The 19,234-nt window shown below is 35.4% G+C and overlaps 1 protein-coding gene across 2 annotated transcripts in view; it reads left to right on the plus strand.

The window, feature by feature from the left end:
• PCCA (propionyl-CoA carboxylase subunit alpha) overlaps window positions 1–19,234 on the plus strand; it is a 369,304-nt gene that overhangs the window by 100,169 nt on the left and 249,901 nt on the right. For both annotated transcript variants that reach the window (XM_082366113.1, XM_082366112.1), the window contains exon 8: window positions 7,101–7,137. In XM_082366113.1, coding sequence (XP_082222239.1) covers window positions 7,101–7,137 — 37 coding nt within the window. The remainder of the gene's footprint in view (window positions 1–7,100; window positions 7,138–19,234) is intronic.

The following is a 19,234-nucleotide window of genomic DNA, read 5'->3' on the forward strand; positions in this document are numbered from 1 at the left end:
CATGAATTTGAGTTACAGATTTAATACATTTGAGGAGTAGTCTGACTTACAGCGCAGGCAGCCTGAGACAAACCTGTTTACGAAAGTCTTGTAGTGGCTTACCAAGTCATGGTTGGCCATCTCTAACTGCAGACCTGACAATGTGCAGTGCCTTGGTGGTTTAGTATTTGGAGGGGAGATCTCTTCCAGACCCAGACTCCCATGGACAAAAAAATGAGTCAAGACAGGGGAAAGTTTTCAAGGTTTTGATATGGGTTTAAAGGCAAATTTTGTCCTATTTGGATACCCTTGAAACCTTCTGAAGTCACTGGCTCCTGGAGGGCACATGAACATGAACTTATAGGTCCTATGCTTGTCTTCTTCCATATGAACTTTGTCTTATGGACTCAGAACAAAAAATGTTGAGGATTTTTTGGAGCTCTCCCCAATGTGAGATTTTTCTCACCATTGTGGTTGGGGAGACCCCTGAGCGTGGGGGGCTCAGTGGGCATCAGAGGAGCACTGCAGTTTTTGAAGCTAGGATCTTGAACTGTGGCTTTTAGTAGGTCTTGAACTGATTCCAGTGGAACCTCCAAGATTGCCTCAAAGTGATGGTATCCTTTACTGTAGTAGGTAGTAAACTTGGTTTTGCTTGATCAACAGGTTTTTTTGGTTGTCTTTTCAGGGAGGCTGCCATTTGACAATCTGCATTTGAATTTCCAACCTCGGTTAATTTGGAAAATAGGGAAAAGTAGAAAGTCGAAGAAAATAAATCCACTGTCTTGTCAGTGTTGTCTCCTTGTATGCCTTAGGTGATTTTTAAGATCCTGTTACACTCTCAAATGATGATAGATTCTCGTTACCTGTGTTAACTTAAGTATGGTATACAGTTTCTAACGCCTCTTGTCTGAATTAATTTGTTAAACCACAACTGAACCTGTAGGATATAGTTTTCAGATAAGCATTTAAAAATAATTTTAAGGAATGCCCCTTTGTTTTTCAGACAGATGTTAATACTAGTTTTATTTCTAGTTTGCTTTAAATTATTTCTGATATAAGAGACTGTACATATTTTATTTTCTTTTAAATTTGGTTATTTTAGAAACCTTGTATAGTAATTCCACATTCATTTGGAACTACACTACTTTTCACATTTTGTAGTTTAGTTTTGTTAGGTGTAAAAGATTGCTTTTGATGGTATCTATGCAGATAGAGGTTTGCTGATGCAGATAAATAGTGTAAATTTTTGGAATACCTTGTGGTTTTAGCAACTGCATTAAGCAATACTTTTGCATTGGAAGACTATATGTGCTAATTATAGATAATTCCATCTTTTAAAAATCCATACTTTTTTTTTTTTTTTTTCCTCCCATTGATCTGTGGTATTTTTAAAGCAATTCTTTTTCTTGGAAACTATAGTCTACTTTTTTTCCTCCAAGTACTTGAGTAAATTAATGTGGTTTCAGTTTGTTATATTTCTCCTTAAAACATTTGTTCCTTTTCCATTTGATTATTTTGAATGTTATTTGGACGTTATATGGAGATGGTTTCCCACATTCCTTTAAAACGTTGTGTGTAGTACTTAAGGAGTCTTCTGGAACGGTTTCCTTTTGTCTTGTTCTTGAGTCACCCTTTTCATTAGAGAGAAACTAATGTTGTTTTAAAGTGTCATTTAAAGTAGTCAAGTATTCAGGTAGTCATCTGGTATGAAGTATTTGCCTTTCATTTTCTTCAGTATCTTATTAACTTGATCTCAGGAACTTGAGAGCAGAATGAATGAAGAGTGTTCATCTGAAGCTGTTGGAAGACAGGGTTGGAATCCCAGCCCACTTGTTTAGCGAGAAATAACAAGCCGAAGACCCTGATTTCAAAGAGCTTCAAGTGCCCTTAGGGAGACCTGCAGATAGACAGGCAATTTAATACATTTTAATAATGTGAAGCTCAGAGTGTATTGGCCCGTGTAGGAGGGGCACCTAACCTAGTTTAAGGGCGTCATGGCAGAACTTCCAATGGAAGGATATTTAAGTGATAACCTGAAGTCTGAGTAGTAGTGAGTTAGCTAAAAAGTGAGGGGAATTGATGGAGACGCAGCATTATGGTCAGTGAAAATACCTTGTAAAAGCTTGGAGCTGGGAGACCATGGGAGCTTTAGCAAACTGCAGGTATGCAAGTGTGAGGGGCTGTAGTTAGACAGGGCTGGAGAGAGAATTAGGATCCAGATATGTATGACTTTGAATGCTATGCATCTGGACGTGGAGGTTATTTTTGTGGCTTTGGGAGCCTCTGAATGGTTTCATGCAGAAGAGTTAACGTGATAAAACTTGTGGAATTAGAAAACTTATTTTGATTGTGATGTGGAAAATGGATTGGAGCAGTGCAAAACTTGAGGTTGGTAGACAAATTAGAATGCTCTTCCTTTAACCCAGACAATAAATGTTAGGGGCCTAAGATAAAGTATTAGGATGGAGCAAAGTAGATGTTGTGGGGAGACACTGGAAGTGGAATCTGTAAGATTTTGTGATCTGTTAGATGTCAGGTGTGAAGCAGAGGGAGGAATCAGCAATGATTAAATTGCTGCATTTGGTTCTAATTACCTACCAGTGTACCAGAAATTTATTAGACTTCTCTGAGTTTCTCTTGTTCTGTAAGAGAGAATAGTAATATTTACATCTCAGAGCAGAGTGTGGTAGTATATTTGAATGAGGTTTATAAATTATGCAGTGTAGGTTTAAAGTAGTAATTGTTTTTATCACCTGATTAGCCAGATTTTAAACACTGCACTTTTGCTTTAGCAGAAAGAGCCAGATAATAACAACAAAAAACTAGTGAGAAGGGAATCATTTAAAAAACCAAAAAATCAGAAAGCTGTGTCCTAGTAATTAAAAAGTACAATATTAGACATCAGTATCCTTTTTCCCTGCTAAACCGAGAATAACTTTCCTGATGATGCTTCAAAGGCTTTAAGGCTTTATATTTTTGAAAAAGGGTTCGGTTATGTTTACTATGCTGTTTTACAATAAGAGAAACGTGTACTAAATCTTAGGTTCGAAAATATCAATAAATTAAACAGAAAGAGTCTTCGGTTTGACTTGGAATTATCTGGAAAATAGAATCAGCTGGAACCTATCTCCTGAACCCAGAATTGTTGAAAGTTTTGCTTTACTTTGTATATGAATGCAGAATAGTTTGAGGATGCTTTTTGTGTACAGATAGAGCTTTTACCCATAGTGTCTTTTTTTTTTTTTTTTTTTTTTTATGTGGGCCATTTTTAAAGTCTTTATTAAACTTGTTACAATATTGCTTCTGTTTTATGTTTTGTTTTTTTGGCCACGAGGCATGTGGGATCTTAGCTTCGACCAGGGATTGAACCTGCACCCCCTGCACTGGAAGGCGAAGCCTTAACCCCTGGGCCGCCAGGGAAGTCCCATGTCCATAGTGTCTTGAAGCAATGATTTTTTTGTTTTCTTCAGAAACAGTCACTGATTTGTTCAGAACCAGCTGAGGAAAGTAAACTCCTAAGTAGCTTCCCATACTGATGAGTAGCAGGACTCTCATCCAGTGAGTGCAGAATTCGGGGTTGGTAAGTAGGCTGTATGTAGCAAGTGAGAAGGGAGAGGTGTGGTCTGAATCGTGGGTGGTGGAGCCAGTATTGGACACTACCGTCACTGTAGAAATAAATTGGGTGTTTAACACCAGGGAGGACTATTTGAATTTGCCTGCCTTTGTTATAGATTTTACTTCCCTTCCCTGCCCAAGAAGAACCCTGCTTACCAGCTGTAAAGAGTACTCGGATCATCTGATCCAGTGAAGGGCACTGGAGGTACAAGTGTACATTTTTGCAGTATTGTAGTGCCAGTATTAGTTCTGTATCATACAGGTTCAGAGAATGAGTGATGACCACAGGATAGGACAACCAAGGGCAGGCAGGAAAGGAACAAACTTGATAGTTGGGGGTGCGGGCTGCCCATTTTATCACATATTGCCAACCTTAACTGAGTGCTTTACTATTTGCCAGACTCTGTTCTAGTGCGTTTCAGCTGTTACTAATTTCATCTTCTTAATAACCCTGTGAGATATTATGTCCATCTTACAGATGAGGAAACCTGATTCCATAGAGGCATACTGGTAGGTAATGCGTTCACTGTCACTGAGCCAGCATTGGAGCCCATGCCTTTGGGCTCCAGTATCTGTGCTCTTAGCTGCTGGGCTTTGCTGCCTCACAGGTGGCTGCTACAGACCATTAACAGATAAACTGGACCTGAAGAAAAAGCATCCAATTTTTTTAGCTCCTTTTTACACTGTTGTGATCTACTTATTTGGTTATAGCAACATCACCTACCTCTCCCGTCATACTCTCTGTAAAACAGAATTTTTTACTGTTTTATTCTTCGGTTGGATGACAGAGCTCACTTAATGTAAGCTGTGCTGAAATAGAGGAGTAAAAGAAATGGTTACTGGTTCTGTTGGCTTCTTTCCTCTTTCTCCATTTCTTGAACTGCTGTTTTAGAATTATATAGCTTAATACTTTCCTGCAACCCTTTCCTCGTCAGATGATTGTTGGTCTTTTTCTTGTTGGTTCAGTTTTTTTTTTTTTACTACAAAAAGTTTTTCTACCTATAGCCCTACAGGGAGGTTACACTGTGGGATGTGTCAGTGCCATTGAATTTGGAGCTATTAGGCTGGCCAAAAAGTTCATTCGGGTTTTTCTGTAACATTGTGCGGCAAAACCCGGACGAACTTTTTGGCCAACCCCAATATATAGGACCTTTTTATCTCTTTGAAAGTAGTTTTGTATATGTGCTGAAAGAACATATTGGAGCTAGGTGTACTTAATAGTTTATTGTTGAAACTGATACTAGAGGATTTTAATGTCTAGTACATAATATGTGCGCAATTAAATATTTTGGGATGAATGAATGACAAGTGAAAAATTAATTTTAAAGACAGTTTGATTTTACTTGGAAGGTCATTTAGTAGAATTTGCTTTTCATAGTAAGAAAACTTAAGCATACTGATTAGTTAAAACACAAGATTGTTTTATGGCAGTTTATAAAAGTGTTGGATTTGTAGCAGCTAAAGAATTTTTAGAAGTTTTGCTTTGTGTAAACATATATCTCTCTCTGTACACAGTCCATCCATAATATGTATATATAAATACGTATTAAAATATTACTAATGAACTAACATTGCCTGTTTGTTCTCTCAGGTAATGAACCTTTTAGATAGCAGGGTTTTTTCTCTCTGAATATCTTTTGCAAATATACTATTACACGTTTGAAAGAAAAGACATGTTAAAAGTTTCCTTCTAGGCTTCTTATAATCCAGTCTCCATCAGCCAGCACTCTTCCTGTATTTTGTTCGCGAGGCACTAATTGTCCGCATTTGGCAGGTTTAACACTTCCTGACAGAGAGGCTATTAAGGGGAAGTATTCTCCAATAACTGTCACTGGCTTGAACAAAGAACCTTCAAACTCAATGTGTGGAAACCACTAACATTATTAAATGACCCTTTTCATGGATTTTTATCCCTTTAAGCTAAAATTTGGAGAATGTAAGGTCACTGAAAACAGCAAGGTGTAATAAAGCAGTAAACGTTGATTTTTTGCTGATTTTTTGCGGGGGTAGAATGGGAAGTATAGATTTATCTCTGACTTGAAAACAATTGTTATTTGGAAAATCTCATTAGCAGATGTGACTGCTTGGAGTTAAAAAAAAAAAAAAAAAGACTTAAAACTGATGTTGCTTACAGGACTGCTTTGAACTTAACAAGCACCTATTTGTGGAGCAGACTGGCTAATGAAAGGAAATTAAATTTTTCTGACAACTTCCCCTGCCAACCTCCTTATTCAGGGGATGTTATTAGGTACTGAAGACTTTTAAGGAAGATTTTTTTTTTTTTATTAGACATGAATGAAGCAGTTATAAACATCCCCCGCCCTCCCATTTTGGGGGAGGATTCTGACATGGTTACTCTACATTTTTAAAGTATTAGCTTAAAAGCTTAAAAAATACCAACCTTTACTTTGATATTTTAAAGTTATTTTCTAAAAATTCAGGCATTCTTACCAGCTACTGGTTTCAAAACATTATTGTCATTCCCTGTGATAGTTTACTTTATGTCACTGAATTATTTAAAAAGTTAAATTTACTAGAATTTACTTGGATTTAAGATCTTTTCAGCTTTCTCTTTACTGTTATCTGGGGGAAACGTATCAGGAGTGTCCTGTGTTGGACCTGTTAGGTGAGAATTAATGATCAATGAAATGGTTTAGATTCAAGGGACGTTTTGGTCCATTCAGTGGCATTGGTTGATATTTAGCAGTAAGTAATCCTTACATTCATAAACTTTTACCTTGTGCTGTTTTATTTATTTTTATTTTTAAATTTTTTTATAGAAGTATAGTTGATTTACAGTGTTACCTTGTACTGTTTTAGAATGCCTTTTCTTTCTTTGGCTTTTTGGAAGTTTTCCCCCCACTAGATGGTTCATTGAATTTCAGGTTTTAATTTATGTTAACAAGATGTAACTGGTAAAGATAAAATATGTACCCCAGAAATGGATGAAATAAAAAAGCAAAAAGAAAAAGTAATGGAGATTACTAAAGGAATTTTTTGAGGGGAACAATTGGCAATTCCTATAGATACTAGAAATTTACTTTTTTGTTTCTGGAAAATCTGTTGATCTCCTCCCAAACAATAGAGAATCAACTCCCCCTGCTGACAGAATCAAGGAAAACATGACATATAAATATCAGAGACAGAAACAAGCTGGCTGTGGACAAGCTTTAATGATCTGATTTATGGTTCAGTATTGATTGTAAACATCTAGATTCTGCCGTTAAATTCCAGCAACGGCACCAAATCATTTGGCAATTCTGGTAGTGCTTCCTGCCAGCTCATTTCAAACTGCTTTGAGTTTCTTAATATAATAATGATGAGGTAGAATTTACTTTCCACTTATGGTATTAATTTTACATTTCTCTGAATAAAAAGAGTTAGAAGGTTGTAAAATTGAACATTAAATGAATCGGAGGAGACAGTAGTGCAATATATGACTGCCCTAAAGACATTGTGCAATGGTTGATGGGATTAATGTTGGGTCTCATTTCCTGCTTTTACAGGATGCAGATGAAGCTGTCAGAATTGCAAGGGAAATTGGTAAGTTCTTAAATTAACTTTGGTAGGATTTCTATGTCTTTTAGCAGATATGGTTGAGTAAACATGTAATACGTAATTCCCGTGGAGCAAATAATAGTTTAATAGTTTCAGGTTTCTGATTACTTGTTCCTCTGGAAGAATTTATCAGCGGAATTACCATATTCTATTATTAAAGGGAACTTTAAAGAGTAATTTGACCTTAATTATAGTTCCTTTGTAAGAGAAAATCACTGGCTAATTAAAAGAAAGAATTGTCTTAATAGTTCTTGAGATTGGATGTAATGTAAATTTATATATATGTAGTTGAATGCAACTTACTAAAGGACATACATGATTAACATGAAGATTTCGTATTTGACAAGGCTCTTCAAGTTTTTACCTTTTCCTAAGAATTTAAGTATCAACTTAAAAATCTTGCTAGGAAAGAGAAAATAGAATGTGAGAAATGAGAACAGAATATTCTAAATTGGAGTAAAAGGTAAACTGAAGGACATATTAATGACTGTTTTACTTGCCTGTTGTATATATAATTATACTGGGGCAGTGCTTCCTGACTTTCTATTTTCAAAAATATTCCTGGCACTCTTGACAAGTATTGTATTTTCAGTACCTGTTAATTAAGAAAATGCATGGGCATACTGTTATCATAGATTAGCAATGCTATTAAATAACTTTACAGTTTTATTAATCAGTTCATATTTGTTTACATTTGACAAATATTTGTAGGTAGATGAGAGAAATTAGACAATGCTTGGTAGTTAGGAATTCACAGCATCTTAGCATTCCTGCACTGATGGGGCCAAGCTTTTCAGCATCCCACATTAACATTTCTTTAGTCCTGTTTTCTCTGATTATTTAGAATTATTTTATTCATTTGGAGAGCATTTACTTTGGCTGATTTGACTGATATAGGTCCTGGACTTAAGACCAGGCCCTAGAAAATCTTATTTTATCTGACTGTAACATCTCTTCATTAATCATTTCTTCAGGCTTCAAAAAGCATCAAAAAGCATCTCAGTACTTCTCAGGAAGATTTGCTAGGTTCTGAATATAGGTTGGACTTCATGGAACTGATTTTTGGTTTATATCTTTAAGAAAATCAAAAGCTTCTCTCTGTGGTTTGAAATCACTGCATTCCTCATAGCCTAAGAGACTATAACATGTCTGTTGGCTTTTGAGGAGACTTTCCTAAAATAATTTTATTCTGTTGTGTACTTGTAAATGTCAAAAGTCATCTTTCTCGTTCTAGTTTAGATATTATTATTATCTATATAACAGGACATAATAATACTATTATCACAATAGTATCTACATAAAAAGAACAGAATATTTGGAGGAATTTAGAGAAATAAAAAGGGGTTAGGAGAAAATCTTGAATTCCGTTGGTGTGTCACAATTTGAATTATGAATCTTCAACTCTTGAGAATTCCCTTTGTATAAATGGCAGGTTGCTTTGCTTGCTCTTTCATGTCTTGTCTTCCACTTTAAGGAAAAAAAAAAAATTGTGACCTTTAAAATAACCAGTGAATCATGGTGGGACTCTGACCAGTTCTCATCACTTGGCTCTTTCCTCCCTTACTATTTTAGTGCTGTACTTAACCACCCTCAACCCGCTTCAGTTTTTTACTTACTGAGTTTATCTAATTCAATTGAAGGCTCTTTTCTTTATATTTGGGCACATCCGTTATGGTCCTTCTTCTTTCCTGTCTTTCCTCTAGTTCTTCCCCAGTTGCTCTTTCTCATTCGTGAAATGAATGATCGCAATCATGGCTATTAAGTATAAGAGTGCTAGTGTTTTGCTTATGCTGAAAGAAAGGGAAGCCATAAAATTTGAGGTGAAGTAAAACATAATAAAGAACCAGGGTCATCAGCCTTATAAAGCTTTTGAAATTTCCCTGAAAACCCCCTCTGAATCACTACTGAAACCTCCCATAAAACCTTTTCCCTCAAGTGCCAGCTTCTAAAATAAGTTAAATTACATATTATTAAAGTTACTTGGTTTTCTGTATTGTTTGGTTGATTCATCACTTTTCTGCTAATTTTATTGAGATATATCACATTTTAACTACATTATGATTTTGATGACTTCTTGTGAGTTTGTCTAAGAGTTGAATTGAACATTGATTCCGTGGGAAAATATGTTCCCATTTCTAAACAACTGAATTATAATCAACCTTTGAACCTATCCATTTGTAGGTTGCGGATGGTCCATTTGTCATGCCTATTCACAGATTTCTCTGTTTTACTTCTTTCTGTGTTACATGGTGAAAATGAAATTGTCTTTTCTGTGGTTCCCTTCTCTCTCACATCTGTACTTCTTTCTGGAAACAGGGATCTGGGCTGCCGGAGGAGGAAACTACCGCGTTGAGCATTGATGAATTAGGTGCCTTTTGCATAATAGTAGCTCTTGTTTATGGAGCACTTTTTCCATGTAGCAGGCACTTTGTGAATGTTATTTCTAATGCTAATTATTGGGTTAATTATTTTCATTTACATTTAAGAAACTAAGGATTAGAAATGGTAAGTAATTTGCTCAAGGTCACAGAGCTACTGAGTGGTGGGCTACTTTAAATTTAGGGTCATTTAGCTCCAAAGAGCATGGATTTTTCAATATACTTTGGAAAACTAATGGTATTAGAGGTTGAGAGCTAAAATTTGAGTTACTGCTTTGTGTAAAGTAGTATAAGGCACTTAATCATGTTATATGTGGAATTTAAGAATCAGACAGCCCCTTATTGACAGGGTGAGAGACAGTTAAGACTTAATATGTTACTTCTATGTACTTGTTTTTTGGTCTTCCTTGTCTCCCTCATTCTCACTCCTGATTTTTTCCTTTTGACCTCTCAAGTTTAAAGATACAGGGCTATTGATCCCCAGTTTATCTTTAACCCCAGAGATAGGCAACAGCAATCAGTAAGCTTGATTTGCATTAAAGTTTGAGCTTTTTACTGGATCAAAGGTCCTTAATACAATCAAGACAAAATTGATTCTTAAAAGGAAAAGAATTTGTAAATCTAAACCCTGTTCTTTAACAACTTCCAGATTATTCTGATTGTTTTCTTTTCTTCTGCCTGTCTTCCTTACAGTCACAAATCATACCCAATTTAAGAAAAATTTTTTTGATCCTCAGATCCACCATACTCCAAACCTGCTTCTCCCACGGTTTCTACATCTCGGTAGAAGTCACTCCATTCACTCAGTGGCTAAAGCTAAAACCCAAGATCTATCCTGGTGCCTTTTCCCCTGTCATCCTATTGTCAGTCTATCAATAGATACTGTCAAGTCTTCATTCAGAATATCTCCCATATTCACTACTCACTATCTTGACTACCAACACTCTCCTCCAAACTACCATTGTTCTTGCAGGGACTATGATAATAGTTTTCCTACTTCTTTTCTTAAACACTTCAAAGCCATTCTTCACATAGCAGTCAGTGTGATATTTTAAAACTCTAAATAATAAGGACACACCCCATCTCATCCCACCCAATTGATCCCAGCCTTAAACCTGTTAATGACTTTCCATTGCACTTAGATAAAATTAAAATTCCTTACTGTGACTACAAGCCCCAAATGATTTGACACCTGCCTTTCTCTCCAATCTCATTTTATACTACTCCCTTCCTTGCCTACCATACTTCAGTCACACTGGCTTTCTTTCTTTTTATTTATTTATTTATTTATTTAATTTATTTTTGGCTGCGTTGGGTCTTCGTTGCTGCACGTGGGTTTTCTCTAGTTGTGGCGAGCGAGGGCTACTCTTTGTGGCTTCTCTTGTTGCGAAGCACGGGCTCTAGGTGCACGGGCTTCAGTAGTTGTGGCTCGCGGGCTCTAGAGCGCTAGCTCAGTAGTTGTGGCTCGTGGGCGCTAGAGCGCAGGCTCAGTAGCTGTGGTGCACGGGCTTAGTTGCTCCGCGGCATGTGGGATCTTCCCGGACCAGGGCTCGAACCCGTGTCCCCTGCGTTGGCAGGCGGATTCTTAACCACTGTGCCACCAGGGAAGTCCCTACACTGGCTTTCTTGATTACATCAAACTTCAGGGCCTTAGAATAAGACTTTTGGGGGTGGGGTAGGAAGCCTGGAATACTCTTGCTGATATCTTCACATAGATGGCTCCTTGTAGCCTTTCATATCTTGGCTTAAATGTCATGTTTTCAAGAGCAGACACTCTAACATTACCACTCAGTAATTCTGTTTTATAACCATATTCCAAATTTCTGCAAAGTACTCATGCCTTTTGGATATTTTTCTTGTTTGTTAACTTTTTCCTCAATGTGTTACTTTGAAAATTTTCAATCATACAACATTTTTAAAGACTTTTACAGTGTATACCTATATACCCAACACCAATACTCCACTATTAATCTTTTGCTAGATTTGCTTTATCGCTTATCTATCCATTGGTTAATCCATTTTAATTTTGGTGCATTTCAAAGTGCATTGCAAATATCAGTATGCATCCCACTAAATACTTCAACATAGATGTCTTTAACTTAATTCAGTATTTGTATACAATTTGGTTATCTTGAGGCAAAATTTATATACAGTAACATGAACAGGTCTGAAGTGTATATTTGCTGATTTTGATATATGCATACCCACCCTGTGTAACCCAAAACCCCACTAAGACGTTGGACATTACTGTCACCCCAGAAAGTTCCCTCATACTCCTTCCATGTCAGTATCACCCCCTCAGATTTAGAGACAACCTGTTCTAAATTTTTATACTGATTATTGGATTTTTAAAAATTGAGATAAAATTTAAATAGTATAAAATCTGGCCTTTCAAAGTGTACAATTCAGTGTTTTTTAGTATATGCACAGGATTAATGAACTATCACCACAGGCTAATTCCAGAACACTTTCATTACCCCTAAAAGAAACTCTCTGTCCATTAACATTCACTCCTTATTTCCTGGCCCCTGACAATCACCAATTTACTTTCTGTTTCTATGGATTTACCTATTCTGGATATTTCATATAAATGGAATCATAAAACATGTGACCTTTTGTGTCTTTTATGTTTTTGAAGTTCATCCATGTTTTACCATATATCAGTACTTCATTCCTTTTATGACCAAATAATATTCCGTTGTGTGTTTATACCACATTTTGTTTATCCGTTCACCTGCGGATGGACATTGGGTTGTTTCCAGCTATTGACTATTGTAGATAGTGCTGCTGTGCATATGCATATACAGGTATATGTTTGCGTACCTGTTTTCAATTATTTTGGTATGTACCTAGTTGTGGAATTGCTGGTTTGTATGGTAAATCTATGTTTAACTTTTTGAGGCACCTCCAAACTGTTTTCCACAGTGGCTGAATCATTTTACATTCCTACTAGCAATGTATGAGGTTTCCAGTTTCTTCACATCCTTGCCAATACTTGTTATATTCTTTTTTTAAAAAATATTATGGCCATCCTAGTATGTGTGAAATGGTATCTCACTGTGCCAGACATTGGCAGAATGGATAAAAAACATGATCCAACTATTTGCTGTCTATGAGAAACTCACTTTATATCCAGAGACAGAAATACATTAAAAGCGAAAGGATGGAAAAAGATATCCCATGCAAATAGTAATCAAAAGAGAGCTGGGGTGGCTATACTAATATCAGACAAAACAGACTTTAAGTCTAAAACTGTCATAAGAGACAAAGACATTATACATTGATTATTTTAAACATATTGACTATTATAAACATATATGCACCAAACAGCAGAGATGCAAAATATATGAGGTAAACATTGACAGAATTGAAAGGAGAAATAGATAGTTCTACAATAATAGTTGGGGACTTCAGTAGTACAATTTAAATAATGGGTAGGATATCTACAGAGAAGATCAGTAAGGAAGTAGAGATCTTAACACTTTAAACAAATGAGACCTTATAGATTATATGTATATATAGAACACTCTACCCAACAATAGAATACATATTTTTCTCAAGTAATTCTCTATTAAAAGGAAGAGTGAAAGAGTGAATGATTGAGTTATGAAGGATATTTAAAGGAAAGGAGAAAATAGTATCAAACCAGAACAGTATCTCATAAAGTATGTTCCTTGTCCAACAATATTCCTGGGACTTAGTTTGATGTGGAAGTATCCGCCTGCCCCTTTTACTGAATTATCTTGATGGGTTGCTCTTCTCTTAAAATAGTGTGGGGCTCCCTCCATTAAGTAAATTTTGTCTTTGCAAATGTTTGCTTTATGTTCATCTGGTTACTATTTTATGGTAAAATTGACCATGGGTTAGTTTCCTTTGTATTTCTTGTATTTAAGACAATGATCATCACATAGTATATATTGAGCAAATGGTTATTCAGTGAATGAATCAAAATAGAAATTTATATATAAGTATGGAAATGAAGTTAAGTAGTCACATTTTAAAGTTTTTTTTTTTTCATAGTATTCATAGATCATGATTTGACAATAATTTTCTCACTGTTTTTCCTTAATCTCCAGTTTTGTAATGGAGATGCCTGGGAAGAATAGGAATATTAAGTAAACCATGATAAACTCTCAGCAAATAGATAACTAAAAAAAAAATCTAGAATTATTCAAGTAAATTTAGTATGTGGTTGTTAATGACTATAGCTCATCAATTCATATAGGCTGTCCTTGGATTCACTAGGCAGGACTAAAGGAAGTTTTTAGGAATCTAAGATTCAAATGTATGAGAGTCTTTTCCTGTACCTTATTGCCTTCACACTAACTGTTGACGTGACATCTTAACGTTCTTTGCAAGTTATGCTTTCACATATGCCTTGGCCTCTGTCTCTGATAAGTGTATAGGAATTGCTTTGTCTTTTCTTCTCTGCCCTGGCTATTTTTTTCCTTGTCCTTTGCCTCTTCTTCTCATCTTCCTTTTGGCATGGTATAACGTTAAAAAAAGGTTGCTCTTTTTTTTTTTTTTAATATAGAAGAACAAATTGTTCATGCTGAAGAGGGATAGAAATACTTAGCTAAGCCCTGAAATCTTTTATTTCCTTTATTTATTTCATGCTGCTTAGAAAACTTTGCACATGTAATATGTGACTTTGTGGTTAAAGATATATTGAGGAAGCCTTTGAAAAGATATTACAATTTATACCTTTTTCATAATCTTAGGTAATGTTAATTCATTTTCCAATTTGGTCCTCAGTAGAAGACACATTTACTAACTAACTAACTAACTAACTAACTAACTAACTATTTATTTATTTATTTATTTATTTATTTATGAGATTTATTAAGAAATGCCTAAGGTTGAAGAACATGGTGTTAAAGTATTCTTTGTAAAATTCATTAAAGGATGAGGTTTTTATTTTGCAGTTTTCCTATTATTGAAGTAATGCAGTCATTTGAGGTTAGAATGGTAGTCCCTGGGAGTTGGGAACGTGTATTCCGTGTCCCTTCTTTCTTTCCCATTGTCAGTTGGGTACTTACATTTTCTTTTATTACGCCAGTATACACATTTTGGGTTTAAGCATGATTTCACAAGTTCTCGCTCTGTATTTTGCCATGTCATATTTGTTTCCACTGCCTCTCTCTCTTTGTTTTATTGTAGTTCGTTCTTGCATGCCTTTTCTTTTTTCTATTACTCTATTGCAAAAGGCTCTGCATAGTGTTCGGACACTAATGTGAAGACATTAAGACTGGTTTTTGTTTGGAAACTTTCTGTCTGTGAACCCATTCTGCTCTAATCTATACACTGATGCGTGCTTGATTTCTGATCCCTGGATCAGAGTTAGGGATCTAGTATTTTTTATTTGTCCGAGTAGAGGGAAATAGTTAGACCAGATCAGTTTTTCCCAAAAAAATGTAATTGCCTTTCTTTGCCATATTAAAACAAAGTACTGTTATGTATTGGTTTACTTTCTTATAACACAGCTTGATTATATCTTTATGTGTATAATATTAGTTCATTCTTATTTAAACTCAGTGTATTTATATAGTTATTTATGTATTTATGTGTGCATGGCTATCTTAGGAAAGACAAAATATCCTGTGCCCACTTCACCCTTTTTCATTTTCCAGTGGTAAAAACTCAGTGATAATAAATATCATATACACATACCTTTTTTTAGAGGTTGTGTGTATCTGTGGTAGTAGTAGATAGGAATAATTCATAGTTGGACTGCAACACATATATGTTTACATTCTAGCTACTGGATAATTATAGACCACAGATAGATACAAATATGCATCACCTCAGTCTGAAGTGTGCTAAACCAAAGATATACCAAAACTAAATTGATAATGATAAAACTAAATGAACTATATAACTAATTTGTAATTAAAAGACAACAGTAAAAAGTGGAAAATTATGACCAAATAAACACAACATGGGAAATACATTGATGATGGAATTTATTTTCCCAAATTGCTTGGAACTATCTCTTTGTATTCACAATATGAACTTTTCAGTGTAGCCAAGTGTTGCATGACAGCCAAATTGCCTAGTAGATTTTGAATTACATTTCCTCGGAAAACTTAGTAATGTGCTAAATTTTATTTGAGTCTATGCAATTGTCATTAGTTTATCAGAGCTCCAGTATTTCATACTTTTATTGCCCTTCCCCTGTGACCTTAAACAACAAAAATTTACTTTTTCTTTTTATTATTATTTTTTAAATTTTGATTTATTTATTTATTTTTGGCTGTGTTGGGTCTTCATTTCTGTGCGAGGGCTTTCTCCAGTTGCGGCGAGTGGGGGCCACTCTTCATCGCGGTGCGCGGGCCTCTCACTATCGCGGCCTCTGTTGTTGCGGAGCACAGGCTCCAGACGCGCAGGCTCAGTAGTTGTGGCTCCCGGGCCTAGTTGCTCCGCGGCATGTGGGATCTTCCCAGACCAGGGCTCGAACCCGTGTCCCCTGCATTGGCAGGCAGATTCTCAACCACTGCGCCACCAGGGAAGCCCCTACTTTTTCTTTATCCTACATGTTTACTTCCCATTGGTAAGATTGTGGGGTGGGGAGGAGTTCTGTTCTTTGCCATCTGAAATGGATTGGATCACAGAGGCAGGAAGTAGAGGGGTCTCGATTTTGATTAGCAGTGAGGCTTTCTCTGTGGCTCAGCATTCACTATTATATTGCGTTATGTGGTTTTGCAATTTGCATATCATTGTCAGCATTTCCTAAATCTTGAATTCATCAGCTTTCTCCATTTATCCTACTGTTGTCTTTGTTTAAGCTAGTGTCATCTCTTGCCTAGATCACTGTAATAGCCTTCCAAATGTGCTCCTCTGCCACAGATTAGATACCTGTCTTAGAAGCAGACTGGAATTTTATTGGGGAATATTTTTGGGACCAGCACATGTGAGGGAGTGAAAGAAACTGGATTGAAGGAGAAGTTGAATTGAGTTGAGATGCAGACTCAGCAAAGGCCTTAGCTAATCCTAGAGAGAATTCTGCATATTGGTTGGTCTTTTATAGTTGTCTCAAGTTGGGCATATCTTGGTTGTTTGTAGGTTTTGGCGATTATGAATAGAGGTGCTATAAACATTTGTGCACAAGTTTTTGTGTGGGCATAAATTTTCAACTCAGTTGCGTAAGTATCTAGGACTACAACTGCTGGGTCACATGGTAAGACTATATTTAGCTTTAGGTAGGATCACTTTGCATTCCCACCATCCAAGAGTAAGTTTCCTGTTGCTCTGCATCTTTGATAGCATTTGGTGTTATCAGTATTTTGGATATTAGCCATTCTAATAGGTGTGTAGTAGTATCTCATTGTTGTTTCAATTTGCATTTCCCTGATGGCATAGGATGTTGAACATCTTTTCATATGCTTATTTGCCATCTGTCTATCTTCTTTGTTAAGGTGTCCAAATTTTTTACTCATTTTTTAATTGGGTTATTATTTTTGAGTTTTAAGAGCTCTGTATATTTTAGATATAAATTCTTTATCAGATATGTTTTACAGATATTTTCTCTTAGGCTGTGACTTGGGTCTGCATTCTCTTAAGAGTGTTTTTGCAGAGCAGAAGTGTTTAATTTTAATAAAGTCCAATTTATCAATGTTTTTCTTTCATGGATTGTACTTTTGGTGTTGTTTGTAAAAACTTATCGCCAAACCAAAGGTCACCTAGATTTTCTCTTATTTATTTTCTAGACATTTTATTGTTTAGCATTGTATAGTTGGGTCTACAATCTACTTTGAGTTAACTTCTGTGAAATGTATAAGGACTGTGTCTAGATTCATTTTTTTGCCTATGGATGTCCAGTTGTTCTAGTACCATTTGTTGAAGAGACTGTCCTTTCTCCATTGAGCTGCTTTTGCTTTCTTGTCAAGGATCAGTTGACTGTATTTGTGTGGGTTTATTTCTAGGCTTTTTATGCTATTCCATTGATTGATTTGCCTGTACTTTTACCAATATCATGGTGATTTTATTACTTAGCTTTATAGTAAGTCTTGAAGTTGGGTAATGTCAGTCTTTCACATGTGTTACCCTCTTTTAATATTGTGTTGGCCATTATGAGTCTCTTGCTTTTCTATATAAATGTTAAAATCTTTTTGTTGATATACACAAAATAACTTGCTGGGATTTTGGTTAGGATCGCGTTGAATCTATAGATCATTTTGGGGGAGAATTGGTTATCTCAACAATATTGAGTCTTCCTATCCATGCACGTGGAATCTTTCTCCATTTATTTAGATCTTCCTTAATTTCATTTATCAGCATTTTGTAGTTTTCCACATATAGATACTGTACATATTTTGTTAGACTTATGCCTAAGTATTTTATTTTGGAGGGGGCTAATGTAAATGGTGTGGTGTTTTTAATTTCAGGTTTTAATTGCTGGTATTTGGGAATGCAGTTAACTTTTGTACGTTAACCTTGTATCCTGCAACTTGGCTATAATCACATTAGTTTTAGAAGATTTTTTTTGGTGGTGGTTGTTGTTGATTCTTCGAGATTTTCTTCATAGACAGTTTTATTTCCTGCTAATGAAGTTGTATTTCTTTCTTCCCAATTTGTTTACCTTTTTCTTGTCTTATTGCATAAGGTAGGTCCTGTAGTAAGATACTGAATAGGAGTGGTAAGAAAGGACGTCCTTACCTTGTTCCTGATCTTAGGGGGAAAGCATCTCGATTCTCACCATTAAGAATGAGGTTAGCTGTAGGTATTTCGTAGATGTTCTTTATGAAGTCTAAGAAGTTTCCTTCTATTCCTAGTTTGCTGAACTCAATGGCTGTTGGATTTTGTGAAATGCCTTTTCTGCATCTGCTGATATGGTCATATAGTTTTTCTTCTTTAACCTATTGATGAGGTAGATTAACTGGTTTTTGAACGTGGAAGTAGCCTTGCATACCTGGAATAAATCCCATTTGGTCATGGTATAATTCTTTCTATACATTGTTGCATTTTTCTTTTCAGTCATTTTATTTTTAAACCTGGATATTCAATTTTTAATTTCTAAATATTTTCTATTTCTCTCCTCATCATGATCATTTTTCCTTTAACTCCGTTCCCATGCTTACAGTGTTTGTAATGACTGTAATTTATAATAGGATTGTAATAGCTGTTTTAAGGTTCTTCATTTCTGGGTTTGTTTCTGTTGACTATTTTCCTTCTGTGTGGATCACATTTTGCCTCCAAACATGTCTCTTAATTTTTTATTGGACTGTAGACATTGTGAATGTTAAATATTGTGTTTGGATTTTCTTATTTCTATTTAAAAGATGTTCAAGTTTATTTTGCTTGATAGATAAGTTAATTGATGTTCAGATTAATACCTTTTAGGCTTTTTTTTAAAGCTTTCTTAGGGCAAGTCTAACATACCTTTTTTTTGGTATTCTGATTCAACAAGTATATGTTAGGCTATCTCTTTTTACCTTCTATATTTCCTATCTGTGAGTTCATAGTTTCTGTTTCATTATACATCTGTGGTTCTTACATGTATGGCTTATTCATCCATGTAAACCCTTAGCGTTTTAGACAGGAGAGAGAGGTGATCCTATATTTATTTATTTTATATATATATATATATATATATATATTATATATATATAAAAAAAATATATATATATATATAAAAGAAATTTTGCTGACCTCTTTGTAGTTTGATGGGACCAATTGTACTGGTAGGGAGCTCTGTTAGGAGGCTA

This window comes from Balaenoptera borealis (assembly GCF_965194805.1).
Source record: "Balaenoptera borealis genome assembly, chromosome: 18".
Taxonomy (NCBI): domain Eukaryota; kingdom Metazoa; phylum Chordata; class Mammalia; order Artiodactyla; family Balaenopteridae; genus Balaenoptera; species Balaenoptera borealis.